The sequence below is a fragment of the Trichomycterus rosablanca genome, chromosome 14, assembly GCF_030014385.1.
Source record: "Trichomycterus rosablanca isolate fTriRos1 chromosome 14, fTriRos1.hap1, whole genome shotgun sequence".
Classification (NCBI taxonomy): domain Eukaryota; kingdom Metazoa; phylum Chordata; class Actinopteri; order Siluriformes; family Trichomycteridae; genus Trichomycterus; species Trichomycterus rosablanca.
In genome coordinates, this window is record NC_086001.1 from 9669635 (window position 1) to 9694210 (window position 24576).

At 41.6% G+C, this 24576-nt stretch overlaps 1 protein-coding gene across 1 annotated transcript in view; it reads right to left on the reverse strand.

Moving 5' to 3' along the window:
* slit2 (slit homolog 2 (Drosophila)) overlaps positions 1-24576 on the reverse strand; it is a 107463-nt gene that overhangs the window by 60180 nt on the left and 22707 nt on the right. The window contains exon 4 of the mRNA XM_063008169.1: positions 12821-12892. Within this exon, the coding sequence (XP_062864239.1) occupies positions 12821-12892 (72 nt within the window). The remainder of the gene's footprint in view (positions 1-12820; positions 12893-24576) is intronic.

The following is a 24576-nucleotide window of genomic DNA, read 5'->3' on the forward strand; positions in this document are numbered from 1 at the left end:
TGGCCAATAAACTTGCTGATATTGTCCTGGTATTGGGCAGTACAGCTTAAAAAGCTTAAAGTGTGTGTGTGTGTGTGTGTGTGTGTGTGTGTGTGTGTGTGTGTGTGTGTGTGTGTGTGTCTCCAAATAGGTATGTGGAACAGATTACATAAACAGAATGTAATTCCCTAAAATTTTTTGACATATTTGTATAATTTATACATGAAGCTGAAACACACAGGCTGCTGGGGGTAGACATACTTTATGTCTGCAATAACACACGTCTTGTAGCAACAGATCCCTTCCTTCCTACTTTCCTGCCAACTGTATCTACTATCCAATTTGTTCTTTGCATTTGCCAGTTTCAGTATCAGTTTTCATTACAGTTGTATGTATGGATTTTTGTATTAGTTTCACGGCAGTTTAGAGTTGCTATAAAGTGTACCTATAAATGTATGTAGGTCCAAAACTCAGCTCTGCCATCCGGCAGGCTGGGCACCTACATGACCAACGATTGGCTGTTCTTCATACAGGGTGGGAGCCGGATAGGGATTCCTCATAACTGATTCAATTACGACATTTGCTGGCTGATTGATGGCGACTGCACAGAGTCGAGGGATTATGCGTTGATCAGGGTGTGGCTCTCCGTACACAAAGCTGATCTGCATATGAACTCGCCTCTTGCAGGTGAAAAGATGCAGTCGATAGTTAGATAGGTTAAAAGTCAGGAGAAAAAGGGGAGAAAATGCATAAAAAATTGTATGTAGAATTTTTCCACTAACGTTAATGTGATAGCTATCTCCTGATCACCTGGTATACTGGGAAACTTCCCGGACAAGCCAGACATCATCAGTCTTTTTTTACTCACTTTCCATGGAAACTTCATGGACCCATCTAAAATGCTTCTGTCCTCCTGTCTCTTTTTACTAATGTTATCTTTTAATCTGACCCTTTACATATATCCTGTGACCAATAAAGCTATAATGGACATCACAATTAATATTTTGACTAGACATATTATTCACACATGCATACATGCACATTGTTCACAGCTGCCTTACCACACTCTAATTCTCTCTTATACCCTGATTTAACGTGATTTTGAACTGGTTCAGCATGTTTCCACCAACAAAAAAACTGGCACCAAAGAATACTAGGGTTTTCAGCGCCAAGGGTCGGGGTGAGCAAAGCGCAATGCACTAAAGAAAGCACCATTGGCAACAAATATGTGGAACTGAGTCACCTTATACGTCTTCTTATCACCAATAGTTCGAATGATGCTTTATGCATAAAACAAACAACACAAATGCTTGTGGGTAATCTACATGCTCTGTCACCTTGTTACTACTCTTTACTTTTGTTGCGCAACACCCATTGTTGATGACACATGCTTGGCTCCCAAAAACTGGTGGAAACGCAGTTCGGTTCTCTAAAAAACACCAAGGTTCAAAGAGGCCTGAACAGAACCGGTTCAAGAGCCAGAGTTCTTTTGGTGAAAAAGCACCATTAGTGCAAAATGCGACCAATACTTCACTCTCTTCACTTACTTCTTGATGTTTTCTTGGTCTGTCCTCTTTCTACCAGACCACCAGTGTCTCCCTCATGCACAGCTTGGCTATCAGATGTTCTTTGTCATTAGGATTTTAGAAAACCTGAAAACTAAAATCTATTTCTATTTCCTCCATACTCCTTTCCCACTGCATCCACTGTCAACACTAACCCTTAAAGACACTTGAAGAAAAAGTTAGCAGGAGCTGTCAGCGTAGTTTCTTGTCTGCACGTCTCACACTGGTTCTTGTTTTGCCCTTTCAAACTCAAGTATTCAAATTTAAATATTAAAGGGATGTTGTTTAAAGTTAAAACAATACAATTATTGTACAGACATTAAGTCTTGGTCTTCACCTTTAAGAGTCTTGGTTTTGTCTTAGTCATAACTTGTTTAATCTCTTGAACTTCTTAGTCTTGACAAATTTAATTATGGATATTGTCTTGGTATTGGCCAGTACTGGTCTTGTTTTAACTGGCTGTGACCACAAAACTGGTTAAAGCATGAATGAAACTGACTTTCATCAAATATGGTTCCTATCCTATATAAAGCTTACTAGAAATGTTACCAATCAGAGATCAGAAGCTACTCAACAGTTTATGTCCTTTTTTCTTTCTCTCTCAATACACAAGCTGCTATTTCTCTGTAAATGCATGTGCATACCTTGATCTTGATATACTCTTGAAGGACATCTTAAAGACTTTGTCTGGAAATGCATGGAATCTTTGCTTTTCACAATCAGTTATTCTCAGCCCATGTTGACAACCTTACAGGATTCGGAGGCCTCTCAGATGCCCACTAGTCCATCATCATCACGAGACTTGACGGTGTGCCGTTTGGCCCTTGCGATTCATCCAGAATGCAGAATCTTGACTTAATCTTGCTGTGTTTATTCATGTTGCTCCAATACTGTGTTTCCTCAGCTTGCTTCCTGTAGCTACTGTCATGGAATTTAGAACCTGAAGGCTTGTCTACAAAGCCAAACATGGACCAGGCACTCCATCTGACTTCAATAAGCAAATCCTCCACCTTGTACTAAACCGCAGAAGTATTACTTACCTTGACCCCAGGCCCTACAAGACACAGGAAAGACATCAAGACTCTTCATAATTTGTGAAGTAAACTGTGCCCAGTTACCCAAACAGCTAAATTCCTTTGTTTTTTTTAAACACTGGCAGACATCTGACTCTTGTTTCTGCCTGTATTTTAGCTTGTCAGCTGGAATGAGTTTTATTTTTATGCCATGAACTGTGCGCAGTGTGATGTGAATAGGCTAGACTATACAATTAATAAACATTATGCCTATAATTAGGAAAGGCCCTAATTCTGGCCCTGCCCACACAAATACAGATTAAAAAACAAAGTGTTTTCATTGTTTTTTTGGTCTACCATCCACCATCCACACAATCGGCCATCCACCATCATCCATTGCTCCGTGGTCCAGTTCTGATGCTCACATGTCCATTGTTGGCGCTTTCGGCGGTGGACAGGGGTCAGCATGGGCACCCTGACTGGTCTGCGGCTTTGCAGCCCCATACGCAACAAACTGTGATGCACTGTGTATTCTGACACCTTTCTATCAGAACCAGCATTTACTTCTTAATAATTAATTTCAGCTACAGTAGCACGTCTGTTGGATCAGACTGTTGCATCAAAGAGCCTTGGCGGCCCATGACCCTGTCACTGGTTTACCACTGTTCCTTCCTCGGACCACTTTTGATAGATACTGACCACTGCAGACCTGAAACACCCCAACACAGCTGCAGTTTTGAAGATGCACTGACCCAGTCGTCTAGTCATCACAATTTGGCCCTTGTCAAACTTGCTCAAGTCCTTACGCTTGAACATTTTTCCTTCTTTGAGGATAAAATGTTTAATTGCTGCCTAATATATCCCATCCCCAGATCAGCCAGCCACAGTGTCAGTGTTAAACCTAAGAACTAAGCTTAGCCAATCATATTGCTTGATGTCCAGCCCTGGGAGTGGATCGAATTCACAGGCAGCGTAGTCCGCACCAAACCTATTTAAAATAATCAGATCATTTTAAGGTAGATCAGAGATGGATAATTTGGGCTCTGAAACTCACTTTTACACTGAAGTACTGAATTTAGGTCTGGAACAAAAGGGCAGGTGTGAATAAAACTCATTCTCCAGTGATGACGTTACTTCCGGCTCTTGTTTCTTCTTTAGCTTTATAAATGTCTACCGCTTCAAAACCTCTCTGAGGTCCACTTCTGAATTCCTTATACTGACCATTTGATCTTCAAAGAGGATTTACATGCACAGGCCTTTCCACCATGGGTCACACTGTCACTATGGCAACAGGCTATAAACACCGTCTTCATTAAAATCTGATTATGAAGGAAATTAGAACACACACACGCACACACACGCACGCTCCTTATAATGCTTTGGGCAACACTTCTCTGTCTTTAATTCTAAACCTTTTCCCACCAACTCGTGTGAACAGACAGGGCTTAGTCGAAGTGTGTGTGTGTGTGTCTTGTGAGCCGACAAGACTGAGGTTAAGCGTCCACTCTGCAGACAAAAGCCAGACCCTCTCCAGCACCGTGACCTAGGAAACGCAGGGCCCAGTAAGCGCGCGCACACACACACACACACACACACACACACACACACACACTTTGAGGTAAACAGTTCAGTTTGCTGAGGATTTGTTGTGCAGATGACAAAGTATCTCTTTCTAGAAAGAGTTAAATAACACACACACACACACACACACACACACACACACACACACACACCAAGTATTTCCGTTACCCTTAGTGTAAAAGTAATTTAGTTAAGGTTTGTGTAGGTAGATGGTGTGTAAATGGATGGTCTGTAGTTTAAAGTTGTGTAGGTAGATGCTGTTTAGTTCAGTGGTCTGTAGTTTGAAGTTGTGTAGGTGGGTGTTGTGTAGTTGAATGTCTAGCTTTAACTTGTGTAGGTAAATGTTGTATAGCTAAAGGTTGTGCAGGTGCATATTGTATATGGATGATCTTTAGTTTAAGGTTGTGTAGTTAGATGGTGTGTAGTTGAATTGTCGGGCGGCACGGTGGCTCGGTGGGTAGCACCGTCGCCTCACAGCAAGATGGTCCTGGGTTTGATCCCCAGGTGTGGCGGTCCGGGTCCTTTCTGTGTGGAGTTTGCATGTTCTCCCCGTGTCTGCGTGGGTTTCCCCCGGGTGCTCCGGTTTCCTCCCACAGTCCAAAGACATGCAAGTGAGGTGAATTGGAGATACAAAATTGTCCATGACTGTGTTTGATATAACCTTGAGAAGTGATGAACCTTGTGTAACGAGTAACTACCGTGTGTCTGTCATGAATGTAACCAAAGAGTGCAAAACATGACGTTAAAATCCTAATAAACAAACAAAAAAAGTTGAATTGTCTGTAGTTAAAAGTTGTGTAGGTACATGTGTAGCTGAAGGTTGTATAGGTGCATATTGTATAGATGGATGATCTTCAGTGTGAGGTTGTGTAAGTAGATGGTGTGTAGTTGGACGGTCTGTAGTTTAAAGTTGTGTAGGTGAATGTTGTGTAGCTGAAGATTGTATAGGTGCATATTGTATAGATGGATGATCTTCAGTGTGAGGTCGTGTAGGTAGATGGTGTGTAGTTGGACGGTCTGTAGTTTAAAGTTGTGTAGGTACATGTTGTGTAGCTGAAGATTGTATAGGTGCATATTGTATAACTGGATGATCATTAGTTTAAGGTTGTGTAAGTAGATGTTGTGTAGTTGGATGGTCTGTAGTTTAAAGTTGTGTAGGTGGATGTCATGTAGCTACAGATTGTATAGGTGCATATGATCATTAGTTTAAAGTTCTATAGGTGGATGTTGTGTAGTTGGATGGTCTGTAGTTTAAAGTTGTGTAGGTAGATGCTGTGTAGTTGGATGGTCTGTAGTTTAAAGTGTAGGTACAGTGTATCACAAAAGTGAGTACACCCCTCACATTTCTGCAAATATTTCATTATATCTTTTCATGGGACAACACTATAGACATGAAACTTGGATATAAGTTAGAGTAGTCAGTGTACAACTTGTATAGCAGTGTAGATTTACTGTCTTCTGAAAATAACTCAACACACAGCCATTAATGTCTAAATGGCTGGCAACATAAGTGAGTACACCCCACAGTGAACATGTCCAAATTGTGCCCAAATGTGTCGTTGTCCCTCCCTGGTGTCATGTGTCAAGGTCCCAGGTGTAAATGGGGAGCAGGGCTGTTAAATTTGGTGTTTTGGGTACAATTCTCTCATACTGGCCACTGGATATTCAACATGGCACCTCATGGCAAAGAACTCTCTGAGGATGTGAGAAATAGAATTGTTGCTCTCCACAAAGATGGCCTGGGCTATAAGAAGATTGCTAACACCCTGAAACTGAGCTACAGCATGGTGGCCAAGGTCATACAGCGGTTTTCCAGGACAGGTTCCACTCGGAACAGGCTTCGCCAGGGTCGACCAAAGAAGTTGAGTCCACGTGTTCGGCGTCATATCCAAAGGTTGGCTTTAAAAAATAGACACATGAGTGCTGCCAGCATTGCTGCAGAGGTTGAAGACGTGGGAGGTCAGCCTGTCAGTGCTCAGACCATACGCCGCACACTGCATCAACTCGGTCTGCATGGTCGTCATCCCAGAAGGAAGCTGACGCACAAGAAAGCCCGCAAACAGTTTGCTGAAGACAAGCAGTCCAAGAACATGGATTACTGGAATGCCCTGTGGTCTGACGAGACCAAGATAAACTTGTTTGGCTCAGATGGTGTCCAGCATGTGTGGTGGCGCCCTGGTGAGAAGTACCAAGACAACTGTATCTTGCCTACAGTCAAGCATGGTGGTGGTAGCATCATGGTCTTGGGCTGCATGAGTGTTGCTGGCACTGGGGAGCTGCAGTTCATTGAGGGAAACATGAATTCCAACATGTACTGTGACATTCTGAAACAGAGCATGATTCCCTCCCTTCGAAAACTGGGCCTCATGGCAGTTTTCCAACAGGATAACGACCCCAAACACAACCTCCAAGATGACAACTGCCTTGCTGAGGAAGCTGAAGGTAAAGGTGATGGACTAAACCCAATTGAGCACCTGTGGCGCATCCTCAAGTGGAAGGTGGAGGAGTTCAAGGTGTCTAACATCCACCAGCTCCGTGATGTCATCATGGAGGAGTGGAAGAGGATTCCAGTAGCAACCTGTGCAGCTCTGGTGAATTCCATGCCCAGGAGGGTTAAGGCAGTGCTGGATAATAATGGTGGTCACACAAAATATTGACACTTTGGGCACAATTTGGACATGTTCACTGTGGGGTGTACTCACTTATGTTGCCAGCTATTTAGACATTAATGGCTGTGTGTTGAGTTATTTTCAGAAGACAGTGAATCTACACTGCTATACAAGCTGTACACTGACTACTCTAAGTTATATCCAATTTTTATTTCTATAGTGTTGTCCCATGAAAAGATATAATAAAATATTTGCAGAAATGTGAGGGGTGTACTCACTTTTGTGATACACTGTAGATGTTGTGTAGTTGAAAGTTGTGTAGGTGAATATTGTATAGCTGGTTAATCAGTTAAAAGCTGTTTGGGTCGCTAGTGTGTAGCTGGATGTTTAATTACACATTCTAGTGTCTTACTGAACCCTAATGAATCAATTTAGTTTAATAGTATTTACTGAGGTCAGATGAGTTTTACTGACCTTTGATAACCGTTACTTGGTCTTAAAAATTTTGACTCTGATTCCTACTAGGTCTTGTCAAGCCTTATTTGAGTTTTAATGAATCGTCTATTTAAACCCTACTGATTTTTCAAGTTTTTTTGTGCAATACTAAGTCTTATTGAACTTGACTGAGTTTTACTGAGCCCTCTTAAGTTTTAAACTGTTACTGAGTCTTATTGAAACTTATTGAGTCTTATTGAAGCTGCCTCTTTTTGAGTCCTATGAAGTTTTTATAACGTTTTAAAATGCCATAAGAAATCTTCATAGGTTTCACTGATTCTTAATGTGCCTTAACAAATTAAATATTTTGATACTTAATGAGTCCTTACATTTTATTGCATTCATGCCTTATTAGGGCTCACTTAGTCTTACGGAGTCTGTCCTTTGGCTCAGTACGGCTGGCCTCTGGTAAAGAATGATGTAAAACAATTAAACAAATCTCACACACACACACACACACACACACACACACACACACACACACATACACACAGAGTAATACTTTTTGATTGAATTTAATAACCAATAAGTGAGCCAATAAAAGCCGCACAGGGGAAATTCCTCACACACAGCGGTAACTGGATGAGGTTTGCCTGTGACGTAACATGACAACAGTAACCATGGCAAAATCCGTTATGGCCAAAGTACCGTAACACTGAGTGAGAAAATGCCTGGATAATCATTTTTACATCAATCAAAATTGAAAATTTTTGTCGCTGTAGCTGCATTTGTATCCAAACCTTTTTAAAACACTTTTGACGACATACTAGGTGACCACGTACTACATTTCTGGCCTTTTCATTCAGAGTATACACATTATTATAAGTTAGGAATAAACTAAGTGAATGGAAACCCCCAATCTGTCTGCACATTTAATCTCCTCCTCTTGTCTATCCTCGTCAGATGTCACTTTCTCTGTCTAAACACACACACTCACACAAACGGTTGTGAGCAGCTCTGTGTGTAGTGTTATCTCGGTGTTATTCAAACGTGTCCAAAATGACCCCCAAACACCCCCCCATCCCCACACCAAACACACACACACACACACACAAAAGGCAGAAATACTTTTGCTGCTACTGTGGCAGCAGATCGTGTGTAACTATAATTCATATCCACACACACACACACACACAAAGCAAAAGTCAGGGTCAGTGGGTGTGCTATATGACAAACAAAAACAGAGTAGAGTTTCTGGTTCCCATCTCATGATACATACAAGCGTACACACAAATCCAACCAGGAAATCCACAGATGAGTGTATTTATATGTACAGAAAATCTGATAATTGCAAAAACATGTAATTTTGGTCATTATTTTATATACCGGCTTGCCTGAACTTCAGTAATGCAATAATTGGATTCTAAATCTACATGACTCAGGCCCTGTACAGCCAAACACAGAGAGTTTCCTCATATAACTCCAGTCCCCCCCCCCCCCCCCCCCACAACCTTTCATTTAAAACAAGTAATATGATTCTTTGAAATCGAATATTGAAATCGATTCTATTGAAATTGAATAGAAATTTGCTATTGTAAATATTTACCATTCGTTGGGCATAAAATTACACAGCAGGCTTAGATTTGTAGGTCAATTTTAAGTCATTTTGGAAAAAAATATTCCATAAATTTACAGAACTAATGTGTAATAAATGTGTAATAAATTAGGGCAGACCCCTAACCCTTTATGACTAATACAAAACTGTTGCAAAGCATTACAACTCCAGCAAGACAAAGATGTGGCATTTCCAAAACCAGTACATAGCCTGCTTTTTTCCAATTCCATTAGGAAAAGCCCTTTCTGAGTATTTGAACTTCTTTCAGTAATGAGGCTACCTGTAGTAAAGCGATACAGCAGATTGTTTGTTTTAGAGCTGATTTAATAGAGCTCATGATAAGCAGAGGCATGGCAGTTCTGGTCTTTGTACACGCAAGTTGGTGCCATCATCTGTGTATCTGCTCTCGCCATGCCCGATTCTCTATACATACAACATCATGGCGGCACAGTGGCTAAGTGCGTAGCACTGTTGCCTCACAGCAAGAAGGTCCTGGGTTAGATCCCCAGGTGCATGTTCTCCCCGTGTCCATGTGGGTTTCCTCCGGGTGCTCTGGTTTCCTCCCACAGTCCAAAGACGTGCAAGTGAGGTGAATTGGAGATACTAAATTGTCCAAGACTGTGTTTGATATAACCTTGTGAACTGATGAATCTTGTGTAATGAGTAACTACCGTTCCTGTCATGAATGTAACCAAAGTGTAAAACATGACGTTAAAATCCTAATAAACAAACAAACCATACAGCATCACATTTCGGCCACCGTGTGCACGCTGGACTCATTTATCAAATAGATTTTGATGAATAAATGAACTAAATAAATCAAGCCAGTATAAGCAAAGCTTCTAAGAAACTAACTACAATAATAAATATATTTCCTACTATTATTATTAACTAAAATGTACGAGGGTTCTTCAAAATGTTTCTGCACATTTTTAAAATCGATTTATTATGAATTTCAAAAACAAATGATATCACTTTTCTACATCATCACCTTCCGATGCATTTTTCCCAGCGTCGTATCAACTTTTTAATGCCATCAGCAAAAATGTTTTTGGTTTAGCGTGTAGCCTTGGATGCACCGCTGCTTTCACATCATCATCACATGAAAATCTTCTTCCCGTAAAGTACTTTAAGTGTCCAAAAAGGTGGAAATCAGATGGCGCTAAATCCGGACTATAAGCTCTCTCTCAGTCTCTCAGACACGACCAATTACTACTCCTCCCGTCCTCAACATTTCCAAGTAAAATGTAAAAGTGTAGAAACTTTTTAGCTTAAGATCCTTTATAGCTTTATTACATTTACATTTTCGGCATTTAGCAGATGCCTTTATCCAAAGTGACTTACAGTATACAGTCTGAACAATTGAGGGTTAAGGGCCTTGCTGAAGGGCCCAACAGCAGCAACATAGCAGTGGTGGGGCTTGAACCAGCAACCTTCTGATTACTAGTCCAGTACCTTAACCACTAGGCTACGGCTTGCCCCCAGTGCCCAGCCCACCAAAAGCTGAGACCCTGGTTTGAATCTCAGTGGTGCTATCGGTTATCGGCTATGCCTTTGGATAGCAAGTGTAGGTTGAGTGATGGCCGAAGCCATGCGATGGACTTCTCTGTCCATGTACCCAGTGTTTACTGGTTAACCCAGACCCACCACAACTTTGATTGGAGTAAAACAATTGATGAAAATGCAATGAAATGATCTTAAATGCAAATTCCACCAAATTAATTTAAGGACTTATTAGGTTGTGTGCAGACCTCACACATGAAGCGAGGACTCTCCAAACAATGGTAGACAGACATTGTAAATGAAGCTGTAGAGTAAAATAACATTAGAAAGAAAGAAATCACATTAGAGAGGAAGGCAGCGAGATGCTACATAAATCAAAGAGTAGAAAGTAAAGACTGCTAACTTGCAAATACATGCACACACACACACATTCACACACTTTTGAAAGTTGCCTTATGGAAGCGAGTTGCTGTCCCGAGGACAGGCACATCTACCTGATATCTGAGACAGAAAATGTGAAGATATTTTAGGAACAGACCACACACACACACACACACACACACTTCCTCCACCATCCTCCCATAACCTCAGTGTTGTTTTCATAGCTAAAGCTCTTAAGACCCTCTGAGTCCCTCTATTCTGGCGATTCCTTTCTGTCTGTCTGTCTCTTTCTGTAGAGCAGATGTTTAAGAGTGTCTCTCCCTAAGTCAATTTTGTAAACCACTCAATCTGCTGAGCTCAAAAATTCATAACTCAATTACGCGCACACGCACACACACACACACACACACTGAATGTATTATTTTCTAAGGTTCACAAGGAGCCGTTGTTCATTCGTGCTAATACTTAATCTAACAATCTAACATAGTCACAAGATTCGCTGTTTACCACCATAATGTATCTTATATACACACTTATTCAGTCCCTGGTTTAGATACTTTATACATGGTGTATACACTGATCAGCCACTTACCACTTACCATATAGAAGCACTTTGTAGTTCTACAATTACTGACTGTAGTCCATCTGTTTCTCTTTCTGTTTCTTTTTTAACCTGCTTTCACTCTGTTCTTCAATGGTCAGGACCCCCACAGGACCACCACAGAGCAGGTATTATTTAGGTGGTGGATCATTCTCAGCACTGCAGTGACACTGACATGGTGGTGGTGTGTTAGTGTGTGTTGTGCTGGTATGAGTGGATCAGACACAGCAGCACTGCTGGAGGTTTTAAATACCGTGTCCACTCACTGTCCACTCTATTAGACACTCCTACCTAGTTGGTCCACCTTGTAGATGTAAAGTCAGAGACGATCGCTCATCTATTGCTGCTGTTTGAGTTGGTCATCTTCTAGACCTTCATCAGTGGTCAGAGAGCGCTGCCCCTGGGGCGCTGTTGACTGGATATTTTTTAGGTTGGTGGACTATTATCAGTCCATCAGTGACAGTGAGGTGTTTTAAAACCCTATCAGCATTGCTGTGTCTGATCCACTCATACCAGCACATCACACACTAACACACCACCACCATGTCAGTGTCACTGCAGTGCTGAGAATGATCCACCACCTAAATAATACCTACTCTGTGGTGGTCCTGGGAGAACAGCATGAACGGGGGCTAACAAAGCATGCAGAGAAACAGATGGACTACAGTCAGTAATTGTAGAACTACAAAGTGCTTCTATATGGTAAGTGGAGCTGTTAAAATGGACAGTGAGTGTAGAAACAAGGAGGTGGTTTTAATGTTATGGCTGATCGGTGTATATAAACATTGAAAGGAAGTAAGTATAAAACTGCACCTTTCAAATAAGCAAAATTGGATGTCTTGTCTATAAATACAATTTGAGGCATTCCTACTTAAAGGTGTGCAATGCAGAATAATTACTCTAACAGATCTCAGGTCCTGTGCAGAGAGGGGAAAACCTGTTTGAACCTATCTGCAGCACTCCATAAATCAAGCCTTTATGACACAGTGGCAAGTCAGGAGCCACTGTAAAAGCCAAGTAAAAGGCATTTATACAATATAACAGCATACGTGGACTTTGATAAATGGTAAGACACTTGTGCAGAATGGCAAGAATATATCTGGCAAAAAACTGACTGCACATGTCCTAGCTGATACCATTCCTATAGAGAAACACGGTTAAATCAGAATTGTGCTATGGGTGCTTTTAAGCAGCAAAGACAGAAAGACTGACAAGTACTAAACAATGCAACCAAATACTAAAGTTCATCTTTTAACACAACAGGAACCAAAAGTATACAGCAAGAGCAAGAATAGCCCAGCCAAACCCCAGACTTAAAACCCATCGAGCATCTAAAGATAGATCAGAGGATGCCGGTTCACAGACACTCGCCATCCAATCTGACAGAGCTTGAGAGGCTCTGCATGATAAATGGGATAAACTGCCCAAATCCAACTGTGCAAAGTTCTGAATAAGTAGTCAGTTAAGGGTGATTAAGTAAAAGTGTAATTGCTGCTTGTGTGAGTGTATGTGTGTGTGTTTATGTGTGTGTCACTCACAGTCTGTTGAGTTTGGTTGTTGCAACGAAGAGCAGCTCTGGAAACACCTGCAAACTGTTCCTGTTTATGCGCCTGAAAACACAAAAACACACAAAAATTAATTTTCACAACACTATGTGTTTACATGTTGTTTGCTACATCATTTATGACAGCATGTTAAAGAGTCATGAACAAAAAGCAGTGGGGGAAGAGAATTTGACTATATATCTATCTACGAGGGTCCTTCAAAAAGTTTCCGCACTTTTTAAACTCTATTTATTAAGAATTTCAATAACAAATTGCATCATTTTTCTACATAGTCACCTTCCTTTATGATACATTTTTCCCAGCGTCATACCATTTTAATGCCATCAGCAAAAAAACGTTTTCGGTTGAACGTGTAGCCACTGATGCACAGCAGTTTTCACATCATCATCACATGAAAATCTTCTTCCCCTTAAAGCTTTTTTAAGCGTCCAAAAAGGTGGAAATCGGATGGTGCTAAATCCGGACTATAAGCTCTCTCTCGGTCTCTCAGACACGACCAATTACTACTCCTCCCGCCCTCACTGCTTCCAATAAAAATATAAAAGTGCGGAAACTTTTTGAAGATCCCGTATCTATTATCCATATACAGTATGTGTGTGTATATATATATATATATATATATATATATATATATATATATATATACTGTATATATAAAACGTACATTTACATAGTTCACACACAAAACTACAGAGCCCAAGGGCGGCATGGTAGTTCAGTGGGTAACACTGTCGCTTCACAGCAAGCAGGTCCTGGGTTTGATCCCCAGGTCCGGGTCCTTTCTGTGTGGAGTTTGCATGTTCTCCCTGTGTCTGCATGGGTTTCCTACCACAGTCCAAATACATGCAAGTGAGGTGAACTGGAGATACAATATTGTCCATAACTGTGTTTGACCTGAACTGATGAATCTTGTGTAACCAGTAACTACCTGTTCTGTCATGAATGTGAAAATTTGTGATGTAGAGAATTGTGAATTGGGAGTCAGAGCGCAGGGTCAGCAATTGTACAGCACCCCTGGAGCCAAAAGGGTTAAGGCCTTTGCTGAAGGTCCCATCAGTGGCTGCATGGCAGAGCCAGGCCTTGAACCCACGACCTTCAGATTGAAAGCACCAAGCTTTAACCGCTAGACCACTGTCCCGGTATTCGACACAGTAATACCCTAGAAAAATCCAGGTACTAGATAGTCAAGTACAAAGTGTAGAGTCTAATATAAGGCAGAGCCTGATTTAGAGTCAAGTCTTGGGGTGAGTTTGGGGCACACCACAGGGACGAAATGTTTAAAAAACAACTACTCAGAGCTGTGTGTGTGTGTGTGTGTGTGTGTGTGTGTGTGTGTGTGTCTGGCAGACAGTCCCAGTGTGAGGGGCATCTAGCAAACACATACAGACAAAGGGTGTCCCGGAAAAACAGATGTGGGAAAAACAAACAGAACTCCTCACACTGAGGAAGAGCTTACAGTGCAAACACACACACACACACACACACACGTCCCTCAGTCTGTCTCTTTAATGTCTGTTCCATTCATCTGCCTTACTGTCTGTGGAGTTTCTGTCCTTTGTAGTTTTTTATCCAAAAATTATTTTCATTTTCATTTAATTTTTTATGTTTTAACCCCCTTTTTATCCTGGTCAGGGTTGCAGTAGGTCCGGTTTCCCTGGAATCACTGGGAACAATGCGGTAACACACCCCAGACAGAAAACCGGGGTGTTGGCTATCCTCCTCCCTTCCTTAGACATGGCCAGTCATGTCTGTATGTAGACTCCCGACTGGCCGATAGCACCTCTGGAGATTCGAACCCTGGATTCCAGCAGTAGTGGGCAATCATTATCACTTTACCACTTTACTAATTTACCACCGCAATACCCGGGCGCCTCCATACTAAATGTATCAATCAATTTGTTTATTTAGATGTAATAACTGTTCTAAATGGGTGGCACGGTGGCTTGGTGGGTAGCACTGTCACCTCACAGCAAGAAGGTCCTGGGTTCGATCCCCAGACGAGGTCCAGGTCCTTTCTGTAGGGGTTTGCATGTTCTCCCCGTGTCTGCATGGGTTTCCCCCGGGAGCTTCGGTTTTCTCCCACAGTCCAAAAACATTCATTCAGGTTCATTGGAGACACAGAATTGCCCTATAAGTGAATGGGTGTGTGTGTGTGTGTGTGTGTGTGTGTGTGTCTGCCCTGCGATAAACTGTGTCCAGGGTGTTACTGTATGCCTTGCGCCCATTGAAAAGCTGGGATAGCCCTACGACCCTGATTGGATAAATGGATAAGAAAATGAATGAATGAATTTTATAATAATCATGGTTTGAAAGTTACTGAGCAGTGATGTCAGTGCAGTAGATGAATGAGTGTGCAGAGGAAGCGGTGAATATGCATTTTTAAACCTAAAATTCATCCAAAATTCATAGCATGATGTTAGCACCACACACACACACACACACACACACACACACAGTAAGGATGACATCATGTTTGAGCTGCTGGTTGACGTCATGTGAATAATTGATGGGTGATAAAATAGTAACGAGGCACAAAAACGCCTGAGAGGAACTCCGGATTTACTCAGAACACACACACACACACACACACACACACACACACCTGAGTTGCTGTAATTTTATAAGTCTGATTTAAACTCATGAACAGTACAGAGCTGCCAATCAAACTAATAACACTAGAATGAACCGTAACCGCATAGATGGAATGTGTGGGAAAGTGTGTGTGTGTGTTTTAAAGAAAGTGTTTTGTATCCTAGAATAAGAAGCAGGAACTAGAAAGTTCTGAAAAAAACGAGGGTTTCTACCATCTAAGAGTTGTGAATTATTGATTAAGCTGAAGAATGAAATAAAATAGAAATGTATTTTCTGAAGAAATTATGAACTGTATGATCATACATAAGCCACATCTACAAACATAATAAAAATCATCACTTTCAGATAAATAGGTCTCAATTTCCAAATGCTTCTGATATGTGCTTATAATACAGAAGCCAAAAATAGTCAATCCATGTTTATCAGAGAAATATTGGGATGATATTTGAATATATTGATCATTTTTAACAACCATTCAGTTGTAATTAAATACGTGATTAAATGTAATAATATGATCCTAGTTAGGTGTTAGTTAAATATGCCTAGATTGTACACCGACCAGGCATGACATAATGACCACTGACAGGTGAAGTGAATAACACTGATTATCTCTTCATCACAGCACCTGTTAGTGGGTGGGATATATTACGCAGCAAGTGAACATTTGATCCTCAAAGTTGATGTGTTAGAAGCAGGAAAAATGGGTGAGTGTATTGTGATGGCTAGACGACTGGGTCAGAGCATCTCCAAAACTGTAGCTCTTGTTGTGTGTTCCCGGTCTGCAGTGGTCAGTATATATCAAAAGTGGTCCAAGGAAGAAACAGTGGTAAACCGGTGACAGGGTCATGGGTGGCCAAGGCTCATTGATGCACGTGGGGAGCGAAGGCAACAGACGAGCTACTGTAGCTCAAATTGCTGAAGAAGTTAATGCTGGTTCTGATAGAAAGGTGTCAAAATATACGGTGCATCACAGTTTGTTGTGTATGGGGCTGCTAGTCTGATGAATCACATTTTTGTTTTTACATCATGTGGATGGCCGGGAGCATGTGTGTCTCTTATCTGGGGAACACATGGTACCAGGATGCACTGTGGGAAGAAGACAAGCTGGTGGAGGCAGTGTGATGCTTTGGGCAATGTTCTGCTGGGAAACCTTGGATCCTGCCATCTATGTGGATGGTACTTTGACACGTACCATCTACCTATATATATACAGTATATATATACTGTATATATATATTAGGGCTGTCGAAGTTAACGCGATAATAACGCATTAACGCGATCTCAATTTAACGCGAAAAATAGTGCCGTTAACGCAAATTCTATTTGGCCCTGCGAGTCATCCGTAGTTCATGTGGAGACCTGACCGTGCACGGCATTTCTCATTAAGACAGCGTTTCTCAAAGTGTGTGGCGGACTTGCCACCATTTGTTTCATTTGCGGTTTGTTATCATAATGTAACCGAGCGTCGTAGTGATGCACTCGCTTAATAAAGAAATAAATACACGGTATATTCACAAGTTGTCGGAAGCAGAACACTTTTATTAACTTCTTCTGTTACGGTACCGAGAGTCCTCGCGTTAGCCAAGCATGCTATGGAAGCCCCAAAGGGTCAAAACACACTCACTTCGTGTAGAAACGTCCATCAAACTATTGTCACGATACAACCACAGAAAAGTCTGTTACAATAACTACGCCTTGTTCCACCTAAAGCACCGCTGATCTACAATGTTTGCTGATGGAGAAATTTTAACCTACAATCTGACATATATACGAAGTCAAGGGTCTCTGCTGGATAGTATTACTGCCTAGTATATAAGTGAATAAAACTCCCTTACAGTTTTCTCTTGTCCCAGCAGTTTTTAACATAAGTACATTTAGCATAATATGTGTTCACCATTTTAATTGTAACATTTCACTTAAAAATCCTTGTTTTCTATAACATTTACACAGATTATTTTTTATGCGATTAATCGCGATTAACTATACGAAATTCTGAGATGAATCGCGATTAAAAATTTTAATCGTTTGACAGCCCTAATATATATATACAGTATATATATACGTATATATATATATATATACTGTATATATATACAGTGTATCACAAAAGTGAGTACACCCCTCACATTTCTGCAAATATTTCATTATATCTTTTCATGGGACAACACTATAGACATGAAACTTGGATATAACTTAGAGTAGTCAGTGTACAGCTTGTATAGCAGTGTAGATTTACTGTCTTCTGAAAATAACTCAACACACAGCCATTAATGTCTAAATAGCTGCAACATAAGTGAGTACACCCCACAGTGAACATGTCCAAATTGTGCCCAAATGTGTCGTTGTCCCTCCCTGGTGTCATGTGTCAAGGTCCCAGGTGTAAATGGGGAGCAGGGCTGTTAAATTTGGTGTTTTGGGTACAATTCTCTCATACTGGCCACTGAATATTCAACATGGCACCTCATGGCAAAGAACTCTCTGAGGATGTGAGAAATAGAATTGTTGCTCTCCACAAAGATGGCCTGGGCTATAAGAAGATTGCTAACACCCTGAAACTGAGCTACAGCATGGTGGCCAAGGTCATACAGCGGTTTTCCAGGACAGGTTCCACTCGGAACAGGCTTCGCCAGGGTCGACCAAAGAAGTTGAGTCCACATGTTCGGCGTCATATCCAGAGGTTGGCTTTAAAAAATAGACACATGAGTGCTGCCAGCATTGCTGCAGAGGTTGAAGATGTGGGAGGTCAGCCTGTCAGTGCTCAGACCATACGCCGCACACTGCATCAACTCGGTCTGCATGGTCGTCATCCCAGAAGGAAGCTGACGCACAAGAAAGCCCGCAAACAGTTTGCTGAAGACAAGCAGTCCAAGAACATGGATTACTGGAATGCCCTGTGGTCTGACGAGACCAAGATAAACTTGTTTGGCTCAGATGGTGTCCAGCATGTGTGGCGGCGCCCTGGTGAGAAGTACCAAGACAACTGTATCTTGCCTACAGTCAAGCATGGTGGTGGTAGCATCATGGTCTTGGGCTGCATGAGTGTTGCTGGCACTGGGGAGCTGCAGTTCATTGAGGGAAACATGAATTCCAACATGTACTGTGACATTCTGAAACAGAGCATGATCCCCTCCCTTCGAAAACTGGGCCTCATGGCAGTTTTCCAACAGGATAACGACCCCAAACACAACCTCCAAGATGACAACTGCCTTGCTGAGGAAGCTGAAGGTAAAGGTGATGGACTAAACCCAATTGAGCACCTGTGGCGCATCCTCAAGTGGAAGGTGGAGGAGTTCAAGGTGTCTAACATCCACCAGCTCCGTGATGTCATCATGGAGGAGTGGAAGAGGATTCCAGTAGCAACCTGTGCAGCTCTGGTGAATTCCATGCCCAGGAGGGTTAAGGCAGTGCTGGATAATAATGGTGGTCGCACAAAATATTGAGACTTTGGGCACAATTTGGACATGTTCACTGTGGGGTGTACTCACTTATGTTGCCAGCCATTTAGACATTAATGGCTGTGTGTTGAGTTATTTTCAGAAGACAGTAAATCTACACTGCTATACAAGTTGTACACTGACTACTCTAAGTTATATCCAAGTTTCATGTCTATAGTGTTGTCCCATGAAAAGATATAATAAAATATTTGCAGAAATGTGAGGAGTGTACTCACTTTTGTGATACACTGTATACTGTATATATATATATATATATATATATATATATATATATATATATATATAAATATGTACACATATAGGTGTGTGTGTGTGTGTGTGTTTAAAGAAAGTGTTTTGTATCCTAGAATAGGAAGCAGGAACTAACATTGATCCAATGTTTCTTGATGTTATCCAGTGCTGATCTATCACAAATATTGTGATAATATTTCAATATATTAATATTTTTAACAACCACTCAATAACCACTGTAGATTATGAGAACTGTATTTAAAATACATGAACACATGTAATAATATTTTCCTCTTTAGTTGTTAGTTAAATATGCTTAGCATATGTGTGTGTGTGTGTGTGTGCCACGAAGTGTGTAAAAGCCACTTATTTAATACCCACAGATTTAAATCTAGAACTTGGAACCATGACTGATTTGGCTGTATGAACAGAACTGCACCCACTAACCTTATATTCAGCATAAGTGCCCAACATTTGTAAATCAATGGTCTGTCAACAACAGCCGTGCATTGTATGTATTGTATTCTTTTATTCCTATTCATGCTATGAATTTTCACATGAAAGTAGTTGATGGAACCACTTTTATTTTTTGACTTTGCAAAAATGGATTTAAATGTTGCTAAATGAAGATTTAGGTATAGAAAGCATCAGGAGAGAAAAGGAGTCAGTCTATAAGCTCTCTACATACCTGACTGCATTACTCATGCCCAGCTAGCCGTGACCGAGAGAGAGAGACTGTGTGTGTGTGTGTGTGTGTGTGTGTGTGTAACAGAAAGTCCACTTTTCCACCCCATAGGGGGTTGTCACACCCCATATCTAAATGTCCCCCATCAAATGCACACACACACACACATACCCACACACACAAAAATACACACTTCTGGACGGTCTTTATAAAGCATGTGTGTGTTTAATCCTCTAAGTTATGCAGTGGCTTTTCTTCCTGCACAGTGGGAGCGATTACACACTTGATGACTTTAGCTACGCTACACACACTGCTAACACTAAAGCCATACTACTAAAGCTCCTGTCTATAGCATTCTAAATCATTATAACGAGACTCCAAATGCACATACAAAAATAACAGATAAAAAATTGCTAATTACTTCTGTTAACGCTACACTAATGTACAAAGGGATAGTGCTAACAACAGCAACTGATAAACATATTACAAAGATAATGCAAACAACAAGAATGTGGTGCTATCACTGCGTTGACCTCTATTTTAGTACGTGCATTTGGAAATGTTGGCACTGTTTAAGAATAAAAAAGGGAGACGTGCAGTTCATTGATCTGTATCTGTTGTGATGCTTTGTGGTATGAAATGCAAAAACTCCCTCTGCAGCAGTAGCAGCATCTTCTATTTGACCCGATTTACCTGACAGACTCTCTCCGTGCACTTTTGTATTTTGCTGAACTAGCACATTTACCGGACACTTTGCAGGTCATGCATTCTGCTTCCCAAGTATCCCGAACCGAGACAAAAACACTAAATCATGGACATTTTTGCTGATTTAGAAATCCCAGCTGAACGCTTTTTTTTAGTTTTAGGACATGGCGGGAAAAAGATGATGTATGGTCACCCTAGCTAACTATTGTTTTTAATGCTGCACTTATCATCAGCAAGATAATGCTAAAACTACTGCTCCTTATGCTATACATATAAGAATGGTATTGCTAGGGTTCCAAATGCTCCCAGTATAGCACTTATTGTATAATGCTAATCAACTGTTACTAGGGTCCTTTCTGTGTGGAGTTTGCATGTTCTCCCCGTGTCTGCGCGGGTTTCCTCCGGGTCCTCCGGTTTCCTCCCACAGTCCAAAGTCGTGCAAGTGAGGTGAATTGGAGATACAAAATTGCCCATGAATGTGTTTGATATAACCTTGTGTGAAATGATGAACCTTGTGTAATGAGTAACTACCGTTCCTGTCATGAATGTAACCAAAGTGTAAAACAAGACTTTAAAATCCTAATAAACAAAAAAACAAACAACTGTTACTAACACTACACTTACACTATATGGTCAAAAGTATGTGGACACCTGACCATTAGCTTGTTCAACATCTCATTTTGAAATAGGCATTGATACAGAGTTGGCGCCCTGTTTGCGGGTTTACATTTACATTTTTAGCATTTAGCAGATCCAAAGCGACTTACAGTACTGTGACAGTATATTGTCTAAGCAACTGAGGGTTAAGGGCTGTGCTCAAGGACCCAACAGTGGCAACCTGGCAGTGGTGGGGCTTGAACTGGCGACCTTTCGATTACTAGTCCAGTACCTTAACCACTAGGCTACAACTGCCCTATGGTTTTAACAGCCAGGAGAGGGTGTGTCAGGTAAATGAACTATTGTGTGATGAATTACAGAAAAAATGTCTGTGTTTAGGTCTCGTTCAGCAGGATGCATGACCTGCAAAGTGTGCTAGTTCATCAAAAACACAAAACTACAACTACAGCTAAAGGAGAGAGTGTATCAGGTTCATAAACTATGTTGTGAGACCGGGTAACAGAGAAGATGCTGTTACTGCTGCAGAGGGAGTTTTTGCATTTCACACCACAAGGCATCACAACAACTACAGATCAATGGACTGCACGTCTGCCTTTTCTGATTCTGCTTTTCAGTTTTGTTTTGTTTTTGCATTTTTCCCCTATTTTTTCTCCAAATCTAAACGTATCCAATTACCTGATTGCATTACGCTTCCCCTCTGCTGATGTCCGACTGAGGAGAGCCGTTACTAACACACTCCCCCTCCGACACGTGTGCAGTAGCCGACTGCATCTTTATACCTGCCGGGGTGAGTTCATATGTGGATCAGCTTTGTGTTTTCCAACCAGATTTTGAAGAGTAACTGTGCCTCAGTCTAAAATGGCATTGAGAGGTCATGCGTCATGCACTGATGTTGGATGTATTATCTACGCATATACAGTGTATCACAAAAGTGAGTACACCCCTCACATTTCTGCAAATATTTCATTATATCTTTTCATGGGACAACACTATAGACATGAAACTTGGATATAACTTAGAGTAGTCAGTGTACAGCTTGTATAGCAGTGTAGATTTACTGTCTTCTGAAAATAACTCAACACACAGCCATTAATGTCTAAATGGCTGGCAACATAAGTGAGTATACCCCACAGTGAACATGTCCAAATTGTGCCCAAATGTGTCGTTGTCCCTCCCTGGTGTCATGTGTCAAAGTCCCAGGTGTAAATGGGGAGCAGGGCTGTTAAATTTGGTGTTTTGGGTACAATTCTCTCATACTGGCCACTGGATATTCAACATGGCACCTCATGGCAAAGAACTCTCTGAGGATGTGAGAAATAGAATTGTTGCTCTCCACAAAGATGGCCTGGGCTATAAGAAGATTGCTAACACCCTGAAACTGAGCTACAGCATGGTGGCCAAGGTCATACAGCGGTTTTTCAGGACAGGTTCCACTCGGAACAGGCTTCGCCAGGGTCGACCAAAGAAGTCGAGTCCACGTGTTCGGCGTCATATCCAGAGGTTGGCTTTAAAAAATAGACACATGAGTGCTGCCAGCATTGCTGCAGAGGTTGAAGACGTGGGAGGTCAACCTGTCAGTGCTCAGACCATACGCCGCACACTGCATCAACTCGGTCTGCATGGTCGTCATCCCAGAAGGAAGCTAACGCACAAGAAAGCCAGCAAACAGTTTGCTGAAGACAAGCAGTCCAAGAACATGGATTACTGGAATGCCCTGTGGTCTGACGAGACCAAGATAAACTTGTTTGGCTCAGATGGTGTCCAGCATGTGTGGCGGCGCCCTGGTGAGAAGTACCAAGACAACTGTATCTTGCCTACAGTCAAGCATGGTGGTGGTAGCATCATGGTCTTGGGCTGCATGAGTGTTGCTGGCCCTGGGGAGCTGCGGTTCATTGAGGGAAACATGAACTCCAACATGTACTGTGAAATTCTGAAACAGAGCATGATCCCCTCCCTTCGAAAACTGGGCCTCATGGCAGTTTTCCAACAGGATAACGACCCCAAACACAACCTCCAAGATGACAACTGCCTTGCTGAGGAAGCTGAAGGTAAAGGTGATGGACTAAACCCAATTGAGCACCTGTGGCGCATCCTCAAGTGGAAGGTGGAGGAGTTCAAGGTGTCTAACATCCACCAGCTCCGTGATGTCATCATGGAGGAGTGGAAGAGGATTCCAGTAGCAACCTGTGCAGCTCTGGTGAATTCCATGCCCAGGAGGGTTAAGGCAGTGCTGGATAATAATGGTGGTCACACAAAATATTGACACTTTGGGCACAATTTGGACATGTTCACTGTGGGGTGTACTCACTTATGTTGCCAGCCATTTAGACATTAATGGCTGTGTGTTGAGTTATTTTCAGAAGACAGTAAATCTACACTGCTATACAAGCTGTACACTGACTACTCTAAGTTATATCCAAGTTTCATGTCTATAGTGTTGTCCCATGAAAAGATATAATAAAATAATTGCAGAAATGTGAGGGGTGTACTCACTTTTGTGATACACTGTATATATATATATATATATAAACCACTACCGCTTCAACAAATATTTAACTTATAATCCAACAGTGGCATCCCGCATATTGGCACAGCTGTCTGGCATTGTAGTTCCCCTGCATCTGGGCAATGTAAACCTCAGCAGTGTTGGTTAACTGATATATTTACCTGCTGTCCCAGGCTCGGCAGAACATCACTGACTCTCACTGTAGACTTGTTTTCCTGCATATTACCTATGTTCCACACTGTCATTTAAGACTTGGCACACTGGAATATGTTTACTGATTATGGGTACTGTTGTATGTAGTTCTGAGATGACATCACTGTACATATTTGCTCTTTTTACCAATTATGGCCGAGCGGCTGCAGAGTTGTCATAGTTCTGGCAACTGAGACCGTGTTCTTTGGCCAATTCTCGGCAGTCAGCGAAAACTATTATGGGTAGTGGGTGGTAAGCCAACTGTGGAACTCTCGGTTGGCAGCCACTGGGCCGGATCTGGCCCAAAATGTCTTTGCTGTCTTTGCTTGCTTGTTAAATACTGATTCATATGCTGCACTTTATATCAGAGAAATAATGTTACTCCTGCTCTTTATAAATACAGACATACTGCTAACTTAATTACGGTTGTAGAAGCAACAACAACTATGGCACTTAATAAATAGTAGCTATACAGATAACTTCTGGGCCCTAGGGCACAGGACTCCACCCAACTCTACCTCTATTTACTCACTCACTCACTTTCTCACTTTCTTAACCGCTTATCCAATTAGGGTCGCGGGGGGTGCTGGAGCCTATCCCAGCTTTTCAATGGGCGCAAGGCACACAGTAACACCCTGGACGGGGCGCCAGTCCATCGCAGGGCAGACACACATACACACACAGACACACCCATTCACCTATAGGGCAATTCAGTGTCTCCAATTAACCTGACTGCAGGTTTTTG